Source organism: Protobothrops mucrosquamatus, unplaced genomic scaffold, assembly GCF_001527695.2.
Source record: "Protobothrops mucrosquamatus isolate PMUCROS unplaced genomic scaffold, P.Mucros_1.0 scaffold49, whole genome shotgun sequence".
NCBI classification, from domain to species: domain Eukaryota; kingdom Metazoa; phylum Chordata; class Lepidosauria; order Squamata; family Viperidae; genus Protobothrops; species Protobothrops mucrosquamatus.
The window spans coordinates 103608-118117 of NW_015386431.1; the positions used below are offsets into that span (position 1 = coordinate 103608).

At 34.0% G+C, this 14510-nt stretch overlaps 1 protein-coding gene across 1 annotated transcript in view; it reads right to left on the minus strand.

The window, feature by feature from the left end:
* TRHDE (thyrotropin releasing hormone degrading enzyme) overlaps positions 1 to 14510 on the minus strand; it is a 261694-nt gene that overhangs the window by 22087 nt on the left and 225097 nt on the right. The window contains exons 11-12 of the mRNA XM_015811780.1: positions 6237 to 6370; positions 6085 to 6140 (exon numbers count right to left, since the gene is read on the minus strand). Coding sequence (XP_015667266.1) covers positions 6085 to 6140; positions 6237 to 6370 — 190 coding nt within the window. The remainder of the gene's footprint in view (positions 1 to 6084; positions 6141 to 6236; positions 6371 to 14510) is intronic.

Below are 14510 nucleotides of genomic sequence, written 5' to 3' on the forward strand. Positions count from 1 at the left end.
TTCCTTCCTTCCTTCCTTCCTTCCTTCCTTCCCTTGCCTTATCTCAATCTAGTTGTTTTCTTCCTTTTTTCTTCTTTCCTTCCCAATGCAAACACATTTCCTCCAACTTCTTTTGTGTTGCTCTTGCTGGAAAAAAAGAGAGGAGTATATATTCTCTGAGTGTGCATTCTTAGGTTGTCATGTGTGATAATGATTTGTTCATGACAGAGTAAATAACTGGATTATATTGAGGGCAGAGATCCAATCTGAGGATAAGATACTACTAAATACATGGACAATATGTACTTTTCTAAAACTTGAAAGTAGAGAAGGATATATGACAATGTTGTTGAGCTAGCCTTCCTACAGGCAAAGCTTGAGGCAAAATACATAGGTCATTTAAGGCCCAAGTAGATTGTATTGCCTAATATTTTATTTAAGAATTTGGATTCCTAGGGATTAAAAGTGGAGCAATATTGTTGTAAGTGTTATTGACTATTTGTTCTTTAAAATCCTGATTTTTCAATTTGTAAAATATTTTTACAACTTTTTACTATTCCTTCCTGTGAACCCTCACAAAAGCATCCAATCTTCATAGATCAGTCTTTCCAATTTTCACGAATCAGATTCAATCTTGCAAGTGCTTTAATAAAAAAAAAGTGAAGAGGAGTGGTGGGAGCAAACAATTAAGAATAAAGATGGATTGTATAAACAAATGTTTAATACAATAAATAAATTTAAAATATGTTGCTGCTATCAGTGACCATCCATATGTTTTTATCCAGAAAATGAAATCACTAGCATGCAAGGAAAGCAGATTCTTACCCTACTACCTCCTCCTCATCAACCTTGAAGATAAATTGTTCTGAAGCAATTAAACTCTTTTTTAATAGTATCCTTCTATTTCTCTCTCTCTTTATTTCTCTATCACATTTCTACCCTACTAGAATTTAAAAGAAAGGCCCTGGCAGTTTTACAGTATAAATAATATACTTAAAGCATTTGCAGTACAATCTAAAAACTTGAAAAACCCATAGCCATAAAGAAGAGACAAAAGCAATAAGCAATGTAAGCAAAACCTCAAAAATATCATAGGTATAAAAACAAACATAATGCATTTTTATATGATATACCAGGTCTATTCCAAATATTTCTAAAGTTTAATTTAACAGAAAATTTATCTACAAAGCTGCACTTGACCATATCCTCCTCCTGGAAAAGAATTTTAACTATGATAGCATGATTTTTTCAAGTTCTGGAGTGATATTTTGATAAACTGAAACTTTGCCTCCTGTTTTTCAGCATGGAAAAAACATAAGCACATGAAGCCCATATAACCTTTTGTTTTTTGTTTTTAATCAGAATAGGATTAAATTGCCAGGAACAATAGACAAGTGTGAAGAGGTAAGTTACTTTATATGGCTTACAAGTAAAAAGAAGACTATAAAAATCTGTGTGAAATATATAAAAAGAGAGAGCATCCTCAAACCACCAACTGCCCCCTGGGCTGTGTACCACTACTGAATCCCCATGCTAGTTGGCAAGGCCAAATCTTAATGCTCTTCTAAAAGATGAGTGGGGGGCAACCCCACCTCCAGGTACAAAATGTTCCACAGGTGGCGGCAAGGGCAGAAAGGTGAAAGAAATCCCAACTCAATATATTGATCTGCCTAAGCCCTTCAGAGAATTCATTTCCCCCAACTCTAGTCTCCCAGCTCCCTTAACTAAGGATCCCCCCATCTGTTCTTGCACATAAAATATCATATTAGCAGCCCAGAGATAGTGGCAAGCCCACCTCCCCTGATCTAGTTATTATTCTTAGTGCTATCAGAGCCTCTAAACCACTTATCTCATTCCCATCTCACTAGTCCACCTTAACTGGCTTCTCCCACTAATTGGTGGTGCCCAACCCACTTATTCCCTCTTCCTAACTCTCACTCAGGAATACACATCACCTCCTCACAAAACCCAAGACCCACTCTCAAGGCCTATCCTCCACTGGATCTCAACCAGTGACAGATTAAGTTTCCCCAAATTAACAGAAATTGGAGCAGGCTCCTTTTTAGTTATCTTCTTTATGATCAGAATTTAAAAAGCAGCCATGCTCTTTTTATTTCCTCATTAGAATGGAAATAAAACTTAGGATATTGGATTGTTATAAATATATAAACCACTAAAACTGTCATAGATATCAGTCTTTGGATTTTCACATTATACACTCTTCTGACCATAAGCACCTAAGTACTATTGTTGTGCTCCTAAGTCTTTGCCACTACAAGCTGAGTAAGATGCCTAACCTCAAGCTTGCGGTAAATACACTAAACATCATGTCCACATTCCTTAATAAACTAAACATTATTCACATATTCCTATCAGTAGTGACAAACTGGGATACTGCTTTCAAGATCAAAAGCCAAGAAGGCAGATAACAAATAATACATTATTTATAATTATCAAAACACTTAAAGAAATTTGGAACAAATGTTAGATATTGAATTACTAAGAAGAAAGACTAATTAAAAGCACTAATACAATTAAAAATAGATGTGATGGGAAAGTTGGAAAAGCCAACTGAAGGAGAAACAAGGAAAAAAAAGACATGTGATTATTAAAAATAAATAAATCAGTTTACTGTTCATAAAAGAAAATGCTACCCTGTACTTAAACACAGAAAAAAGATCTTGGATGACAATGAAATATGACTGCAGTGACTTCAAGTAAGTATATCCACCACAAACGTGCCACCTATCCAAAATGCTATGATGAAAACAGCTAAGGTAAGGATCATTCTGATTTAAGGATAGCTCCTATCAATCATCTCATATCCAAGTAAGATGAGTGAAACTGAAAAATGCTATTTAAAATCCTTCCTTGGCAGGCAGAGCAATACCCTACTTTTCCAATGAGCTAAGTTTCCAAAATACATTTTGAACTGAAGCCTGCACAAGTATTCATTTATTTAAATTTACTGTATTGGCTGTCCTACTCCAGTGGACTCCTATTCTGCTTTAAAAATCTCAACCAATAAGCAACAGATTCCATTTTTTTTCTAAAATAACTGATTAGCCAATGAGGTGACATCCATCTTTCATCAGTGAAAGAAAAAAAAACTGAAAGCAATGGAAAATAAGAAAAATTGTGAGAAAACCATACACATATATGTATGAAAGTACCTACATCCATACATTGTGGTATAATTTATGCTAACAGTGACTCTTTCGGATAGAGATCTTTCCATTATTTGCTATTTGATTCTCTATCTGGAGATCCTAGGAAAGTAATCTAGGACCTATATTATATACTAGTGGCTCTCAATCTGTGGTCTGTGGACCCCTGGGGGAACCGCAATGTCATGAAGGGGGTCTGTGAGGACTTAAAGAAATGTTATGATTTAAATCTTGAGTTAAGTCCATGGCCAATTTCCACAAAAGGTATTTAAAGGAGGTCCGTGGTAAAGAAAAGGTTGAGAACCACTGTTATGTACAAACCATCCTTCCTGAGGAATGTTTTATTCACCTGCTTGTAGGGGAATGCATGAAGTATCTCATCTAAAAACTCCCCCTTATATTCAGCAAAATGCAAACTGCCAAAAAGGGTACTGAAATATTGATGCAATTTAATTTTCATGTATTAATATGCAAGTTAATATTATATCCTTATGAAAAGTTACATTACCAGTATTAAACTAAAAATGTATTAAATTGACAAATCTGCCATATAAAAATCAACTGTTACCAAGTACACCATTTCCAATAATTGCAGAATAATTGAGTTCTATGTCTGCTGATTGCATTAGAAAGTCACTGAGAAACAATTTGTTCACATTTAATAGAAATAGCTATGAAATAACTGCTTCCTAAATTAAGGCTATGTAAAATTTTAAAATATCCCGTAGGGTATATTTTTTATTAATATAACATACATTTAGGAGAATATTAAGTTGCAAATTGAAAAGATAATGCATACTTTGTGGTGTAGAAAAAATATATGAATTTTAAAATAAATATTCTACACTTCAAAACAAAAATAAAATAAAACTTTACATATCTTATCCTCTGGCCAATGTATGTTCAATTTTCCCTGTAAAGACAGCATAACATTTAATGCTCAAGTTGCATTGTAATGACAGTGAACATTTTTTTTAAATAGAAATTTGTACTAAAAAATTGTATTAATTTCTGGTTTGATTACCTTTACCAGCATTCAAAGATTTGGAAGCCAAAGGAGTAAAAAGGTCACTATGTTTAGTTTTTAATATATTAAAGCACAAATGCATGCTTTGTTCTCTTTTATTATTTTTAAATATTTTGTGCAATACATTTCTGGATAGCATACCAAGCAATGTACAAATTAAATGAAATAAAATAATAACACATTAACATTTACTAAAGCATGTATATCAGGGGTCATGAGAAACAGAATATAATCATGAGATGTCAAAAGCCATCATGAATCACATCCTTCAAGAATGTATCTAAATTAGAGTTTGATTGGCCATGGAAACCAAGTTCCAGTATAGAAACCATCTTTTTTCTGATTAATAATCAATGAATATCCACAGAATACAGTAATTATTTTCTTCAATGAAATTTGGCAAAATAAACTAGGTGCTTCATTAAAAAAATATAATTGATATTTGTATAACTCTTAAGCATGGAGTGCAAAAAGTAATTTTTCCCTTTCTGCTAAAGGTATGAGTCATCCCATAAAACTGATTGGCAGGAAATTCCATACAGATAAAAACACATTTTTATATAAAGCGTTAGATTCAGGGAGGAATCAACAACTATTGGACATGAAAACTAACATTCATGAGAAGCACTGAAATGCATTATTACTTTCAAGTCAGATGGACAGTTTGGTGTAGTGATTAAGGAATAAAGGCTAGAAGCCAAGATACTGTGAGTTCTAGTCCTGCCTTAGCCATGAACCTGGCTGGGTGACTTTGGACCCAGTCTGTCTTTCTAAGCCCAATCTATCTACAGGGTTGTTGTTGTGGGGAAAATAAAAAGAGGATGGGGTGTTATGTACATTACCACCTTGAATTACTTATAAAATAATAAAGGTGGGATAAAAATCTAAGTACGTAAGTCCTGCTTGCAGGCTTGCTTGAAAGAACTGGTGGTTGCCATGGGAAAGAAAATATTTAATCAAACTAGACTCTTCTATTGCTAAGGTGAGTGCCCTTTATTGCCACGAATATGATAGTAGAGCTCAAAGAAAGATGAGCAATAATAATGCCACTTACAATACATGTGCCCTCCCTTTCTATAGTGGCCAGTAACCTTACTGCTTCTCCTAACTTTTGTCGACTACTTTTTGTTGCTCATGCTATTTCCATCTCTTTTTTTCTTATGTCATTTCCTCTTCAGGTAGGAAGTTTCAGGTTCACATTTACAGGTTACTGCAAACTTTGATCACTAACATTATGACATCTATTTTCATAAATTACAGTATTACTAATGGTTACATTGCAATTATTGTCATGCAAAACCTGCCACTTCTAAAATTAGTTTAGGTTCTTATTTACTGGTTAATACAAACTTTGATCACTAACATTATGATAGCTATTTTCATAAATTGTTAGCAGTTGTTACTTTGCATTTACTGTTATGCAAAACCTGCCACATCTAAAATTGGTTTCAATATCTGCATGTACATTCAAACCATTCCAGACTGGGTGAAAATATATGCATATCTTTTACTGTAAAATAAGACATTTTATCTGCAACAGAGCATTACAAATTCTGAAGCTCAAAGGAGTTTTATTATTAAAAATGACATGTTGCTCAAGGATGACTTTGAAAGGTAAATAATTCATTAGTGAATTGGGAACAGATTATTAATCTCAAAATACTAAACTGATCTTAAAGAAAATTAATCAAGCATCTGCATTCAGAAATACTCTCAGGTTTTTCCTAGTCAGAAATAGAGAAAGCAGTGTTGAGAATCTTTTTTGTACTCTATCATGAAAAGACAGAAACCTGAAGAAATGGGATGAAAATTGGAAGAGTTTTAAAGTATCTTCAACTTCAAACTGCACAAGCACACTATAAAGGGAAATATATGAGGGCTGTAAGCTAGATTATCTACCAAAGAACATACCTGGCTAAATTGAATGCATCATCGATCAAACCTGCACGATTACTGACAGAGATTATCTATAAGGGTAGAGGAGAAAAATTAAAGACCTTAGGATGATAAAAAAAAACTGGAAGTGTTTCATGTATTCAGGCAAGAAAGTGAAATGAGCTTACTTTATGGTTTCTCATTAGTTGGTCAATTATCAATCTCCAGTTTCTAATGTCATAGTTAACCCTAAAGTAGCCAGCTTGATTGATGTTTCCAAGCAGCCAAGTACCTCCATTAAGATATGCAATTCTGTGATGTTCTGTAAACAAAGTAGAGTGGTAAGAGAAATCAAGTTATTGTTCAGAATGTTTTATATTTTAAAATAACTGATCACAAAAAACCCTACAAGATATTCCATAGGAAACAAAATAGCCCATTCTTTATAGGAGTAGTTGGTGTCACTATACTTTCTTTTCTAATAAAGAATATGTCAAATATACAGCTATAAATTTATATAGCTATAAATTTCCTCAATTTACAGAGGAAATAAATAGGGCAAGGTATATTGCTATAAAATGCAATTATCATGTGTATCCTTGATTAAAAAAACACTGAATTTTGCTGTTATCTGCTTCATTTTTCTCTTAAGAGTGATACCAATATAGTTCTTCTGCAGATTAATTTCTAAACAAGTATACCTGGATTTAGGACCTAATTCTAACATTCAGCCAAGATGTGATAAAGACTTTATATGATAATTTGAATGAGTGAATATTATTTTACTAATGCATTCCCTAGTGATGACATGCAGTATTATCACATCATGGTGCTAGCCAGTTCTCAGAATTTTCCACAGAGGAGGTAAAAATGAAGTATTTTTATTGCACTGAGTATGTGCAAATAATATTTATCAACCAAAAGTAGAACAGCCAAAGCTCATCTCATGATGATTTTATTACATTAAAAGGAATAAAGGCAGAGCCATCAATGCTTGTTTAACAGTACAGTAGGAATCACAGCTTAGGCTGAAATATAACAATAAATCTAGATTATAAACAAGATGAAGTTATATTTATGATTTTTTTATTAAGATTATATTTGTATAAATCACAATTATTCCATATGTAAATCTCATGAAATAAACACTTCTCTGAGCATTCACTGCATGCTTTCCAGAAGTTTTAAATGTAAGAAGGAATTTCACAGGAAGATTTTGAACACATCTCTTGATTCAGCTGACTTATAGCAATATAGAACAACTTTCTTCCATTTATTATTTTTAGTGAATAACAAAGAGTGGTGAATTATTTCTCACTTTTAACATTATGGTCTAAAACAGGGGTCCCCAATCCCCGGTCCATGGACCGGTACCAGGCCGTGGCATGCCAGCAACCAGGCTGCACAAAGAAGCAAAGCCCCATCTGCAGGATGCAGGTAGCACACAAAACCATGCCCTCTCCGGTCTGAGAAAAAACCTCTGTCCACGTAACCAGTCCCTGGTGCCCAAAAGGTTGGGGACCTCTGGTCTAAAAGAATCTAGCAGAGTCTCAACTCAATTTTTTGCCTGAGCAACAGTAACTTAAATCCATAATTGTACTAGCTACTTTATGGTGGATGTAAGTGGGAGGGTCAAACATAACAAACAGCATGCAGAGACTTTCTTGTGAAAATATTCATTTTTTAAAAAATTATGATATTTTAAATCTAGAAAAACATATAGTTTCTCTGACAGTAAGACTATTATAGTTACATGGCTCTGTTAGTGGCCTGTAGATAAGGCAGATAAACAGTTCCCCACCCCAGGATATGTTATAAAGAGGTTGGTAATAAAAGTCCTAAATTGTTTTATGAATATTATTGCTCTGCTGTTCAGCAATTAACTATTTCTCTGCTTACTGAATAGTGCTTCTTCTGAAGTCAATGTGCGTGCTTAAGCTATTATTATGTTTGTAGTTACAACTAAACTCCCAATACAATAGGTCCTTATGGTAGGAAAAGAAATAACTGGCAATCTCCCATAGCTAGCAAAATGTTGATCGCCATCTTAGGTCTTTTCCCATTTTGCTGATTCTTATTTACCCAGGATTCTCATAAACTTGAGTGATTTTCAAATCACCCAGGACCTGCATATCTTCAGCAGTCTCAAACTGCCTATATCCCACTCTCCCACTCATTAACCATCTTCTCTCACTCCATTTCTCAGCCCAACAAAACTTCCTGCCAGCTCCTTAATCCATTGCAACTTATTCCAACCTGTTTCCATGACTCTCTCCCTCCCCCCCTCTCTCTCTCTTTCATTGTCAAATGTCATGCGACTGATTTACAATTTTACTTCTGCCTTGTTGAAAGGATGCTGTGATAGTCATAAATACACTTTGGTTGCAAAGCACATGAATGATCATGTGACTGCAGGACTCTTTTTTATAATATTTTATTAATTTTCTACTTTTACAGATCATAAGTACAGATCATAAGTAAAACAGCGTGTTGTCTGAGTAATAATACATATTAAATTCCTAATCTCTACCCCTTTTTCCCGGCCAATGATAAACTACATCTCATATTTAAAATTATTCTATGTCTTCTTTTTCTTTATCCTTCAATATCGATCTGTCCATTTCTACACAGGCCGGGGTTTTCTTGATCATCTCTTCTTCAGGTAGTGTTTCTTCATTTTTCCAGCACTAAGCAAATACAATTCTTACTACTATCAATACATGCAACATTAAGTATATACTTCCTCATCATATTTTTCTCATATTATACCTAATAAAAATATTTCCAGTTTATAACATCTTTTCTAGCCAAACTCATGTATTTGCAATTGAGGCCACCTTATTAAATCAATACCCTGTTCTTCCAACTCTTATTTCAATTTTGATTTCCCTTCAGTATTCAAAATATCTTTATAGGTTACAATTTTCTCAACATTAAGTTTTAGGTGGGCAAAAGCTTCTCTTGTTAAAAGCCATCCTGATATTTTTATATTTCCCATACCATACAAAAGTGTACCATCCTAATTGTAAATCATATCCTTCTAAGTAAAATGATATTGTTGTGTCTAAGGGTTATCTATTTCTTCTAGCTGTGTTCACACACCTGTTTGGTAGTATAGGGCTCCCTCTATTTTCTTTAATCTAACTCTAGCTTTCTTCCTTTGCCAGATAAATTTCCAAATCAGTGTATTTAAATCATCAAAAAAAAATTCTGTTTTTATGGGTACTATTTGAAATAGGAAAAAACATTTAGGTAAGATATTTTTGAGGGGGAGTTCAACCCATTTATATTCATTGAAAAACTCCAATTTTCCTTCTCCTTCAGCTTTTCTTTTCATTTCTTGTTTCCCAATTTCTAACATTTCTCCTAAAAGCTCTATAATCCACTCTATAAAGTCTTCTTCCTTATCTTCAGGTATGTTCTGAAATCTTCTAGTATTGTTGCTGAGTCTTCCAGGTTTTTCTTTGTCTTCACCAGTCTGTGATTTTCTTCCTTTATATCCTCCGTCTTTGGATCAATTTCCTCTGATTCTATTTTCTGAATATCTTGTTCATTCTCTATAGTCATTTTATGAAGGTTTTCTAGTTGTGAGTTTAAGTTAAAAACTTGCTCATTTATCTTTGCCTTTAGTCTCAGCATAGTTTCTTCTTGAATCTTCTTTGTGTGAAACAATTGCCTCTTGAATTAATTGCAATATAGATTGCATTTCCTTCTGGAAATCGTTAGCTTTTTCTCTCTCATATACCAAGCTGGGGGCTTCAGAGGCAGATGCTGGGGATGGTTTTTTTTTTTTTTTACCAATTTTAGCTAGGTTTGGAGCACTCATTTTTGTTCCCAGTCTCCAAGTACTCTGTAAAATCTATTATATTCCCCAAGTGCTAGCCTTATCTAACACGACCAATCTTATATTCAATATACTAATTAAATTTGAGTTTAAATTTAAAATCATCTCATATAGTTCTTATAGTCTTTGCACGTAGCCTTTATAGTCCAATAAGTTCCAAAATATAGGTCCACCACCAAAAGCAATGTTTTGTAACAATTCTTCTGTCCAGGAATCCAAAAATTATCAATCAATTGATGTTTGTAATCTAAAATGTCTAATCACCCTACGATCAATCCATAAGTCTCCCCCAGGCAAAAGTAATCAAAAGGCAAATTTTTCTTTCTCTATATATAATTCTTAAAGTCAAAAGTTAAAGTTCAGTCGATATTTGTAATCCAAGAGGATCAGCAAGTTTCAAAACAGTTGTAGCTCCCACCATGCAGAGAATAGCCCAAAATGTTTTTCTCCATTGCCAGCTGCTCTCTGTTGACCTAAGAGCTTCACCGAACATCAAAGAAGCTAAGTAATTATCTATGTCTGGGCTTCGCACCAAGTTCACTCCAGACACAACAAAATTAGTGCTGTACCCTGTTCAACCACTAGATGTCCTTAGATATCCATTTTACAACACTTAAAGCAAAACATTATTTCTTAAACTTTAAGGTTTCTTAAACTTCACCCCAATATTCTTTCAAAAAGAAAAATCTTAACAGTTCTCCCAGTTCTCGAGTTTGTCAAATGTATGTTTTAAACTTCCACTTTAGTATTATGTACTTCTCTGTTTTGGTCCCCCCAAAAGAATTGGGCTGCCACTTTCATTTCTCTGGAAGGATGGGGCAGAAATCCCCTACTTTCTCGCATTTGGGGACTTTCTTGCTTTTGGGGAATTTGTCTTTTCCAGGAAATCAAGTATCAAAGTAGTAGAGAAAGGATCAGTATTCTCACCTATTCCAAGCACACTGTTTACAATCTGCTAATTAGTGCTGTCTTTCTTCGGTTGTCAGTAGCTTCAGACTAGCCACAGAAATGCAGCTAATCTTTCCTCTGCCAGTTTGGAGGGCTTTCCTCGGATCAAATGGATCGACTGCCATATTTTTGTGATCAACGAGGATCCTCCCCTTCTTCATCACCTCTCCAGGGTGACTTTAGACCCCTTTAGGGTCCCCTGGCAGGGCAAAATCAGCTGTGAGGAGCAGAACCCAGCATTTCCTCTGCTGCATCGCTACGATGAAAACTGGAAGTCTCAGCCCTGATGTAATTTTTACGTGACTGCAGGATTCATGACAATCATAAAAGCAAGGATTGGTCACAAAGCTTTTTTTTAAATACCATCATAATTTTGAATGGTTGCTAAACAAGGAATCAGTAAGCTAAGCCTACCTTATAATATTTGTTTTGCTACTATAGTAAGATTTTTAATCAAAATGCTGTAATTTATAATACTTAAAAAGCAAGAAACAATTCTAGTCATTTTGACACCTAGAGTTCAGTATAGCAGAGATTAAATCATTTGTTAAATCCTTTTAAACATACCATTATTTCAAACTCTTTAAGTAAGCTTGAAGGGTTATAAAGTATGCTTTAATAGGAGTAGGACTTCTTTGTGTTCTATTTATTTCATCTCCACTAGATAGACCAGACCAGGACTCCACAGGAAGGCTAAAAGTACTTTAATTTAAACCAGCTATAATAACAGAATCTTGAAAGTCTGATTCTGATGTAGCTCTTCTTCCTTATATTCCAATGATTGAAGATGGTATCTGTTTGAGACATTTCCAAATGTTACCTCATTTCTTTGGACTTAAAAAAATGTTTCAGCTCTGTTTGCCTAGGTAATGATTTTGCATATTTTCATCAAGTCATACTGAATATTCTATTAACATTATGTGCACTTTGAATATCATTCAGAAGAATTCTTTGGACATTCTAGTTTTTTTTATTTTTTCCCCAAAAAAGATTTCATTTTGTTTTTCATTTGAATTGTACAGCTTATATGTTATATTAAAGGTGGAAAAATTCTGAATTGATTTATCTTGGTCTGATTTTTTTACATCTCAAAAACCTGGCATTTTAACAGGGGAATATGTAGATTTTTCCATATCCACTGTACGTCTATTTGCAATGTTCTGCAGTCATGTGACTGGAATTTATGATAATGATTATTATTTTTTTGCTGGAAACTGGCATTCACTTCTGGTTTCCAGTAAAAATGGCCAATGGGTACAATGGGTTTGCTTAGTGACCAAGCATTTGCTTCACAACTGTGGCATTCAAATAATGACCACTGCAAAAATGGTTGTAAAACCAGTTGTGATCATGTGGTGACCCACTTAATGACCACCATGACGTACAACTATAATTGTGGGCTGTAAGTTGAAGACTACCTGTTTTTCTTTACAGTTAAGGGCATGTTTATTTTGACCTATGCCTTCAAAGGAGAACAGGGTTTTTTTCATGTTATATATGAGTTCAAATGAGTGGGTAGCTATTGTACAAAATGTCTGATAAAATGTTTTTTGTGAGGGTCTATATTATTACTAGCATTTGACATCTATTCTTTTGGATGTCTACAATTTCTTTAATCACACAATTGCTAACATATTTCAGTGATGTAGCTTCATCATATCAGTCACTATAAAATACCTTTGACAAGGCTTAGGTATTTTTTTAAATACTATGAAGTAACTGCTGTTAATGTCTCTTTTCCCTATAGTATTTATTCTGTATAGAAAACCCTTGAATGCATTATTTAGCTTTTTTAAAAAAAATCTATATATTACACCATTGCAAATATTACATTTTATTTAGCTAATGCAGATACATTTTGAACTTACGTTATAAACAGAGGCAGTTGTTCAGGGTGGCTGGGTGGACAATTGTCCCTCCTTCCTACTGCTGGCCAAATAACATGCAGATACCCTGCAGAGCTCTTAATGAGCTCTATTTTATTTCCTAGCCTCTGGTGCTACAGTTTGTGATATTATTAAAAATCTTTTCCCCTCTTAGCTTGCTATTGTAATGCTGAATAAGGTAAGGGAGTTGTTTTCTAACTGACCCAGAATTACTTAAATAGATAAGGATGGCAGATAAAGTTTCCATTTTCTTATTATATATGCAATGTAAGAATATATTTTGGACCCCTGCCACTATTATAGATCACATACTGCCTGTGCAGAGGCAAGGGAGGAGTACTGGCAACTGGGACAAGATGCTTCTGACTAATTGACAAGTCTTTCACTCCAGCAGGCCATGCTCACATCCAACAAATCACTAATGAGAGAAGCACATTTTCAGAGTGCAGCATTTGATCCACTTTATTTTATAAGAGAAAGTATTTGTATTGCTCAGAAATAGGACTTGCTATCAGCAAAGCTTGGAATCTTACTAGTATCTTTTGAAACCCAAAATGATAGTCTGTTTCCCTCTGCCTCGCTTCCTTCCCCTCTTCCCATTATCTCAGCTAGTCCTGCAATTTTATTTGTTTAAAACTAATAGGAGGCAAACTACACAATCACATAAACAAAACATTTAGAATTATTAGCAAAAAAGAAGATTTGGGGAAAAGGGGGAATCTTTTCAAGCAGCTATCAATATTCTTTCTCATTTTCTCTAAAAGAAAGGTTAGGCCTGAAAAAAGTTTTGATCTCTTCTTGATCCTTTCTTAGTGTGTTGTTTTTATATCCTGCAATCATCTTCTCCATTGTTATCATTGGGGTTGTTTTAAAATTATTGATTGTAGTGTTCTTTTTGAAATAAGATGACTGATAGCTATCAGCATTTTCTAAAATTAACCCGTTAATCTCTCTTCTTTTATTCTCAAGTCTTCTTTCTTAGTAGTTACGTAATCCTAGTACAGTCCATATAGAGAGACAGCCCAATCTCACCTACTGTATTACATGTGTAATTCAGTTTCTTCTATGCAAACTCATCTGAGACTCAATCCATTTGTCCTTTTGTGCTTCTTATATGCAGGGATTACTCGCACAAGCACCACTAGCCTAGGTAACAATTCTTATTGATCCACTCATCCATCCACTTAGCAAGGATGTTTTCTATTTATCTACTACTGAAGGATTTTTCCTCCTTGCAAAATTTGGGATCAAATGTTTAATAAAAAAACTCTCCCTTATATTTTTATCTTAGAAATATTATGCTAATAATGAAAGAATAGAATAGAATATTTAAATAACATACTTATGTTTTATCTTTTCTTCTTTTTATCTCTGCAAGCATGAACTTGCAACTTCTGGAGCAAATGATGCTCTCCTGCACACAAGTTTATGATTATGGTGAGTGGACCATATGTCAATGGGATTTGTTGTCTGCAACAATATGGTTGTTAGAAAGATTCTGACTAACAAATTATATTCAATTCAAAATAGACAGAAAAGATTGGATGAATCCGTAATTGCATCCATTTAGCAAATAGGAACAATAAATTATGAAAACTGAGTTTGATACAAAAGTTATCAAAGTCATTCACCACAAAATATTCCCTCCTTCTTCCTACAAACTCTTCCATGTTCACAACCATCTCTACTTATTTTGGGCAGATTCTTTCCTTTTATTGCAACTCTTTAGGACCACATTTATGATTTTCAAAATGCTCCAAAAGACAAATACGTTGGGGGTCCCC